The following is a 9,227-nucleotide window of genomic DNA, read 5'->3' as shown; positions in this document are numbered from 1 at the left end:
TCTATTCTATTGTCATTTAATCTACCTTTCCAAAGGAGCACTATTAATCAGATACCAAGGCATGATCCTCCAAATGAGTGAGATTTGTGACAGTCCATTAACATGCATTATCATTTATTTTCTTTTAAGAGTGAGACTGCTAAAACTGAAAAGATTACCAATGCTGACACAGGTTTATGTAGTGACGTTTTCGGTGCATGTCCTTCTATGTCTGGAAGGTTTATTGAATAGAGCTGTAAAACAGGAAGCAGTGGCAGGGGTCTAAAACAGCACTGCATTTTGATTCAATCCCATCCTTCATGCTTGAATAATTGTGCTGGGAGAGGTCTGACACCCACACAAGTCTTCAGTTCTAGGCCACTTCCTTACTCTGTCAGCGATTTGGGTCCGTCGTGCCCTGCTTGCGACTGGAGTTGCAATGATCAGTGTAGCCGCTGTGTGGAGGGACAAGCTGGCTGCACAGGCACCCCTATCACAGGCCTTGTGAAGTCACAGGGATCCTCCTGCTTCCTCTTCATTGTAGCTGAATACTTGCACATGTAGGTGAAACAGAGCCAACTTAGGGCAACTAACAGTTATAAAGTGGAGATACTGATTCTGAATATCTCATTTGCAGTTCTTGCCGTTGACTGTTTTGTGCTCCTGTTGTCAGACAGCCTACACACTACGCTGGATGGATTTAATGTAACTCAAAACAGTACTATGAGAGCTGGGATCTCTCAAGTGCAGCAAATCCCCTGGTCTGGATTGCATCTACTCCAAAGGGAAGTTCGGCACAGACATGTACGGTACATGCACACGACATGCATGTGTTTTAAACACAGGAAGCAGAGAGTATATGTAAGGGAAGTCGTTTCTAGTTGGCCCATGCACTCAAGTTGAGGGGATCAGTGCTAGGACCCCTTAGTGAACCCCTCGCTTGTCACTGTCTCTTTCATGACATTGTCTGTCATTCTTCATGAGAACAGGCACCTCAGGTCTCCTCAGACGCTACAACACAAAGATATTAAACATTTGTATTTACAGACTTTCAAGGTGGTCACTTTACCCTCTTCCCACTCACTGTCTCAACGCTGAGCACAAACAACAAACGCAGCTCACTTTCAAAACATTTTTACTCTAATAATATGATCATTACATTCAAATTATTTCAAAGGAAGGCACAGAGATGTTTGAACACAGTGTAATACAAGTAGTCAATTCTAGAAACAACAACAGCGCTCTGTGCTTTCAGGGCATTGAAACTCTCCTTCCCACCCAGGCCTGTAAGACTGGGAGCAGGGGACGCAGTTGGCCTTCCCTCCCCGGTCTTCACATCCAGCCTGGGCAATGACAGGTGAACTGCCAGAGTTCTGGGGGTCACATAAAAAAGGAACACCAACACAAGAGGCAACTATAAGAAAGAACGCTCTGTAATTCTTTGGAAACCTTGAAAACTAGGAATACATGTGTAGTCCCGCTGCTTGTCCTCTGTACCAGTAAAACTAGAACAAAAACAAGGCATCCTGGGAGCATAATGAAAGGGGAGTGGCATATGTGATGGAACAGCTTCTAAACAGGAAGGAAAACGGATGTGATGGATATGGATAGTGGTTCAAATAATAAGGCAGTGGAATGGTTCATTTCTACTGGACAACACCAGTTATGGGACTTGAGTCATTGAAAGCACCAGAGTACTAAATATTACGACTATAATCAAAGTGTACCACCTCTATAACCAAGAAATGATGTCAATAATGCAGCTTTATGATATTATAGGTCAATGTCACTGACACATTTAGAATGCTATGTTTGTATGTCCCGTTAATATGAAGCCACCGCATCAGAGGTGTCTGAAATATGAAGCTCAGATACCTGTAATTGAACTTGACCTAGAGAATAAAAGAATACAGTTTTGTACCAAGCATGAAGTCAAAATGGTTTTCATCTGGAAACCAAAGTCACATGACCACAATATGGCAGCCATTTTAAGTTGCAGGTCAAAGTGAGTGTTCCATAGCACTGACATCATGAAGTCGGCACCTGCAGCGGTTCACAATGAGACCTTGGAGGGAGGCCTGTGCTGCAACACCATATTCTAAAGGGTACATGTCTATGGAACAGTTTCCTCGATGATATGAAAACCTTACAGAAAGGATGGAAAGTGCCCTTTCATGTGATTTACCCTGTGGGGCAGTGCTTTCTGTACTGACTGGTAGGACTGGTAGAAAAAGGGGATCCCGTGACTGCTGCAGATTCACCAGTCCCACCACATAGATGAGGATCCAGATTGAGAGACAAATTTAAAGCAGGTGCAAATTTAAGAATACATTATTTGGAAATGTTATTGTATAAAACTAGTAAAGAAACAACTTGATTCTGAGCAGTTACCCACAAGTTTTATACTGATAGCATAGGGGAAAAAGTCAAACAGACACAGAGAATATGCTAGCCTAGTGAAAAGGCAGTGAAAAATACAGCTGCATTAGAGGACAGGCCAGTGGAAGTGAAGGACTGGAGGGTTTGTAGCTGTAGTGGAATCTCTCTAAAACTCTGAGCAGCCCCTCTGCACTCACTCACTTGGTTTCCATACAGATCACTCTGCATCAAAAATGCTTTTCCAGCTTATTCAGCAGTTCTTGATAAAAGAGGTTTGATCTGGTTCCAGTTCCTGGAGTGATCCAGACCAGAACCCTTCAGCGATGCCTCTGACCCGTTTCAAGCAAAAAAAGCAACTCTGATGCAGGGGTCCAAAAGGGACCGTCAGCAATCTGCTCCGAACAACGAGCATTCAGTCAAAGCATTTATTAAGAAAGCTGCCCTGTGACTCCATTTAACACCACAAACTGCACATGACGTTGCCTTGCATTCAATTTGTTCTGTCTGCTGTGAGGCATCTCACTTAGCCTTCAAAAACTGAATGAGAATCAAAGTGGAGCAACTGAGACTCTCATCTCGAAACTCTTCTGAACTCAGTTTCTGTACTTGTGGTGAGTGTGACGCTTCTGAGACTGAAGCTGCGTTTCCACTGTCCAGACTGTGTTCTGAATTGTTCCAGTGGCAAGCGAAAAGGTTCCCAAAGGAGGATGGTCCAGCATACATCCATACGGCTTACAAGAGGCGAGGACAGGGCAGGCAGGGGCAGCAAAGCATTATCCACGCTGTCTCTGCCCAACAGCCTCCCATAGAGCAGCTTGGTTCTGGACAGATAACTGCAGTCAGGTAGAGAAGTGTGAGGCCAGCTTAAAGAGCAAGTAGCGGGGTTCCAAAAAATACAGCGTTACTCGTCCCCACGTGTTGCTACAACCGATTAAATAATGTACCTGTGATTTCTTTTCATTGGTAACATCCTGACAACTTTACACTTCTAACTTTAACGCTCTTTCCAAAATGTCTGCTCCAGTACACTGGGGTTTTGAGATCTGTCTTCTAAATCACTGCAGGGGAAAAAAAATATATATAACAAGTGCTCTGGCTTTTCTGTTCAATACCACATCGTGGATCATTATTGCAGTGTTACCTGATTGACAATGTGGGCAATAATCCTTACACTATCAGTGCACTAAGCAAACATTTTGAAAGGCGCTTTGAAACAGACTTTAAAGTTATAAGTAAAAAATGTGTTTACAATGAAAACAAATGGCAGTTAAACAGTTGTAGCAACACGTGGGGAACCCCGCTGCTTACTCTATAAGGGCTATGCAAAACATCACTTTTTATATGCTGATGACCAAATACCTTCTAGAAGCAGCAGTCTGTCCAGAATCAGGCAAAGCCTCCTGTCCATACCCGCCACATCCTGCAGTCTTGTGCAGATTAATGTGACAGTGGTTTGAAAGAGGCAGTGTAACTCCTCACACAGAGAGCCAGCCCACTTGAACTCTGCGAAACATCAGACAGACTTGTGCAGATTAATGTGACAGTGGTTTGAAAGAGGCAGTGTAACTCCTCACACAGACAGCCAGCCCACTGGAGCTCTGCGACACATCAGACAGTGGAGGCACAGCTTCAGTCAGTTGTCCCAGTTTGAGAAGTCGACCTCGCCTCCATCCCTAAGCAGGGCAGTGGATTCGCTGTCCTCTCCGGGGTCCTCGATGACCAGGTAGCTCCCCCTCTGCCTGCGCTGCTGGTACAGCTGACTAAGGCTCCAGCAGGACCCCAGGCAGGAGAAGAGCAGGGCGAGCACAGCGATGTAGAAACTCTCCCCGAACACGACGCGCAGATCGCCCTTCTGCTCCAGGTTGTTGGAGATCACTTTGAACACGGCTCCACTCAGGAACACCACGCACATGCACAGCACAGCTGGAACACACAGAGACAGGGTCAACTTTGCAGTGTGCAAGTGTGAGTGTGTACAATTTTTGTTTAACAGTCCACAGTTTTGTTTTGTGGAGTGGTACAGTTTGAATGGCAGGTCCTCATAAGGATACAATACTTGCCGTCTCTGTGTGCCTTTTTCTTGTGCCACACACTCTAATCCAATAATATCAAATTGTGTTAAACTGGCCCAGCTGGCTTTCATTATATAGAGACTTGTGACAGGATGCTATGCAATCAGATTAGTGCAGTGCTGTCCTCCTCACATGTCCAGTGATTAGCTTCTGAACTCTGACTAGTCACCTCTGCAAACAGGCAGAATAAGCATTCCTCAAGGCACAGTGTAAAGTGAGAGACACCTCCCACTGAATAGTCAGTGTGTGTCTCAGTGTCTTGGTTGCTGTGTCAGTGTCTCAGTGTATTACAGTACCTGTGGTGACATGCACATGCAGCTCAGTGTGTGTGTGTGTCTCAGTGCGTGTCTCAATGTGTGTGTGTGTGTGCCTCAGTGTATCACAGTATCTGTGGTGACATGCAACACACAGATAAGTCCTGTGTATCCATGTCTCAATGTGTGTGTATGTGTCTCAGTGTGCTTGAGTCTCACTGTGTCACAGTACCTGTGGTGACGTGCAGCATGCAGACCATCCTCGGCCACTTCTTGCTGCCCCCCAGGAAGTCGAAGAGGAAAGCCCCGCTGGAGACGAGGATTCCAGAGTAGCAGAGAGCGGCCAGGAGGATGAGGAGGTGAACCCCAGTCTTCTGCAGCGCCCCCAGCGGGTCTGAATCAGAAAGACAGCCTGTCAACTCGCTCCCACACACACACACACGACACAGGATCGGGGGGAAAGGAGAAGCTGGGGTGCAGTGTATACCTCTGTCAGAGACATTTCGGGACAGGTGCAGGGTGTAAGCCACTCCAAAGATCTGTGAGCCAGCCTCGTGTCCGCTGGTTATGTTGGAGACTTCGACCCAGTTGGGGTCGGCGATGGAGGTGCAGAGAGAGACCAGGGAGAAGCACTGTGACACGGCAGCGGGAGGCAGGCTGAGAGCCATCATCTGCAACAAGAGGAAGAAGAACAGTAACCTGGGGTTAAAGTGTGCTGTCACACATTCTTACATAGAAGCAGTTACAAATCAAAACAATGTCCTTAAGTTTTTGAAGCAGGGCAACACATGGTTAACAAGGTGAGTTTTTTTTTTCTGGAGATATAGAGCAGAGCTGTCTTGTGTCCTGCAGCACACAGAGCTCATGTCGGAACAGTAGAAAAGCTGAATCATTTTCATTACAAACTATTATTAATACTGTCTGAACATGATCATTGATACCATGCTTATAACTGACCTTGTGGTCTGGAGGAGACAACTCCAGTCTACTTGAGTGATATCCTTTGAAATATGTGTTCATTATTGATTGATTTAAGATTATTTATTATATTGGTCAATTTGTTTTTCACTCCCCACTGATGTATGGCTAACATTCAGTTTTCAGACATCAATGTCATCATTACTAACTGTTCTGATATTATAATTGGAATACTTTTTTCTCAAACCTTCATCCCATAAATCAATCTATAAAGTGTATAAAAATAACTAACATGCTGTGCAATTGCATAATGAAAACTGCATATCAGTGCACAGAGTAATTTTACAAATGTTCTGAAAATATTAGCTTCATCTATTCTATTCAGTCTGTGCCTTGCTTACAAATGCTGCTGTCTGTCAAATAATTTCTCCAGACGGTTTGTGAAAGCTTTTTTGCAAGTGATACTACAGCTTTAAGACCAAGCATCAAACCATGCAGGGCTGGAAGTAAGACTCCTATTGCATAGCAGTTTCATCCATTCCAGGTTTTAATACAAGCCTGATTAGCTACAGTGTATAGGTAACAAACTCAGGCGTATCTTATTCAACTTCTTGTAAAACCAGGAATGGGTGAAACTGCTATGTAGTGGGAGTCTTATTGCCATCCCTGTCGTGCTATATTAAATTAAATTTAGTGTGTTCCACTTATAATCGGTTCATATCCGATTTCTCAATCACAATACGGTCCTGTCAGGACAGTGGAAAACACAAAATACACACACACAAAAATACAAAGAATAAATCAATGTCCTAATGTATGAACTAAGAGTGCCCTACCTGCTTTCAGACGATAAAACAGTAATCTGAAACTGATGGGAGAGTTCCTAAAAGACTACATAGTAAGAGCTTTTCAGTGCAGCTCTTCTTACCCGGAGATCGTTAACCGTTATGTGCTGCTGGCTCCCAGCTATCCCTCTGCAGCAGGGCTGGCTCCTGGCGAGCAGTCCTCTTAACAGGGCTTCAATGAGGAGCATGAGACCTCACTCAATTCCATCAGCTGTTTAATTGGTTCATTACATTATGAAAAGCACATGCGAGAACATATATATATATATATATATATATATATATATATATATATATATATATATATATATATATATATATATATATATCTTCCATTGGACCTCCCTAATTTTACTGCAGATGTGTTGTACACATGTCCCTCAATCATATATAAAAGTATGATGTAATTTTACTGTAGCCTTTTTTTTTTTTTTTTTACTTACAGTAAGCTAAATATCAGCCCTATAGTCATTATATGCGATTTATGTAGATTTGCACCAACAGTAGTACAAAAACTTCCATTGGACCTCACACACATCTTTAAACAACGTGGAATCGTTCTTTGACTGTGTTACAATAAGCTATGTATGAAAGTGTATTTCATCGCTCCTTATATTCCAGTGCAGTTCTAAATCTCAGAGTGAAGAATTTTACTGCTTGAAACATGGAAGCGATCTATACAAGTTAAGCGTCTGATAGCTTGATCGGCATTTCAAAAATGTCTGATAGCTTGACCGCAGTATTTCAAAACTTGCTGACAGCTTTCAAAAATGTCTGGATAGCTTGACCGCAGTCTAATTGATGCAATAGAAAAGAAACGGATGTTATTTTGAGCATAATTTCCGTATTGTTTAAATATTTTATATATTCTGAAGGATTGATATAAAACGAATACAACAATAAACACAAAAAAGAAATTGATCCAATTATGAATTAATATAACTAACACTGCAAATTAATCTACAGACTGCTACTGCCCCGTTATGCGCGTAAACAACAATCGCCTCGTAGTATCTGGGTGTTGAAACATTAGCAGATAATAATAATATAATAAAAACAATAAGAAGCGGTTGAGTGAGACTCACCTGTCTTGAACAAGACCGACACCGCCGCTGCTGCTCGAGACAGCACCGAACCGAGCCGATCTCTTGTGGCCCGATTCACTAAACCAGGGTGCAGCGTCCAAAACTAGATTCCAGTCCGGATTAGACGGGGAATTTGGAAGAGGATAGTTCCAGATGAGCGCCCATTCTGAACACAGCAGAGTGATCCCTAACCCGCGATGCAGACCTGTCACTGGGGTTGTTTACCGTTAGGACAGCCGTGCTTCCTGTTTCTACCGGAAGTTCTCCTCCTTCTTTTTCTTCTTGAAAGGGCGGCTGCTCGAATCGCTGTGCTTACAAAGGTATCACCAAATGTTCCTGTCAGGACACTGCACTCTGATTGGTTATAATATTATTGTTAAAAAAACAATGAATAATCCTCTCCCAACACCGAAACCTATGGTCATTACACATCTAAAGTAGTTGATGTTTGGCAGTGAATAAGCGTTTTTGTTACTTTAAAAAAAGTGACCGGAGGTGCTGACTTCCTTAGTTGTCCTGACAGGAACATTTCGCGGTACCTTTGTAGACACTGCGCTCGAGTCACTCATGTGACTCATTGCTACCAACTACTGGTAACAAAACAACACAAATATTAATTTTAATTCTGAATGGAGTTGTATCTCCCTGTATCCTTCATGTGCTTAATCATTGTGTTTTGTGGTATGTGTTCCGTGGTAATGTTTGAAAAGGTCTAGGACTTCAAACCTTCCTGTCTCAATTTCCCCATCATCTTTCTTCTCTGTGGAATATATTTTGTACAATTACAACAATAACGTGCCATGGATTCTGTTGTCTTGCACTGGTCACAATCTCCACCGTCATGCTTGCCTGTGATATTAAGTAATTTAATAACAGCGCAATGTCCTATTCTAATTCTACTCCAGATTATTTCCTCTCTTCTATTTTTACACCTACTGTGTGCCTTCTTATCAACCACTGGACAAATGTTAAAACAATGCCTCCCTTTTTCATCACTATTCCACTGCTCTTGCCATGTCATCAAAACCTTCCTCTTGACAATACTGTGTACCTCTGTCCTACCCAATGAAATGTTCATGTCTATTGTATCCTGTGTTGCATTTTTTTGCCATTAAATCCACTCTTTCATTTGCCCTTATTCCGATATGTGCAGGAATCCAAATAAAACTCTTATTCCTTTATAAAACAACTCGTTATACACATGTCTGATTTTTCATACTATATCCTGTCTAGCTTTAGATACCCCTGATTCAATTGCCATAATAGAAGAGAATATATTATTACTCTGTCAGGTGTGACATAATGTATCCATTCCATAGCTGATGATATGGCAATCATTTCTGCAGTAAACACAGATAATTGATCAGACAACCTTAATGATTTTCCCAAATCAAATGTTGTCACATAAAAAGCTGATGACACTCTTCCACTATCAGTGTTCTTTGATCCATCCGTGTATATATTGTAGCAGCGGCAGAACTGAAGAGCCAATCTTGGCCGGGGTTACGGCATCAGCACCCTCCCAAAAGGGGTCATGGAATAAGAGAGCAGCAGGGAATGGAGGGGTGCTAGAGAAGAGGAGGAGTCAGCTCTTCATAACGAGAAGCAGGGGCAGATGTTCTCTCGCTGGAGTCCAACCTACTGAGACGAGCAGGACAGTGCTGAGAAATATAGAGAAACTGGACTAGACAGCGT

The 9,227-nt window shown here is 42.8% G+C and overlaps 1 protein-coding gene across 1 annotated transcript; it reads right to left on the bottom strand.

The window, feature by feature from the left end:
- Positions 1-1,097: 1,097 nt before the first annotated feature.
- Positions 1,098-7,841, bottom strand: LOC117973321 (transmembrane protein 127-like). The gene is made up of 4 exons (XM_034925265.2): positions 7,533-7,841; positions 5,172-5,355; positions 4,917-5,078; positions 1,098-4,281 (listed from the first exon to the last, which is right to left on the bottom strand). The coding sequence occupies exons 2-4, from the start codon at positions 5,353-5,355 to the stop codon at positions 3,992-3,994; spliced, it is 636 nt and encodes a 211-aa protein (XP_034781156.2). The 5' UTR covers positions 7,533-7,841; the 3' UTR covers positions 1,098-3,991.
- Between the last annotated feature and the right edge of the window lie 1,386 nt (positions 7,842-9,227).

Source organism: Acipenser ruthenus, chromosome 1 (genome assembly GCF_902713425.1).
Source record: "Acipenser ruthenus chromosome 1, fAciRut3.2 maternal haplotype, whole genome shotgun sequence".
NCBI classification, from domain to species: domain Eukaryota; kingdom Metazoa; phylum Chordata; class Actinopteri; order Acipenseriformes; family Acipenseridae; genus Acipenser; species Acipenser ruthenus.
Note: the sequence above shows the minus strand (reverse complement) of the source record. Positions and strands in the feature narration are given on the sequence as shown.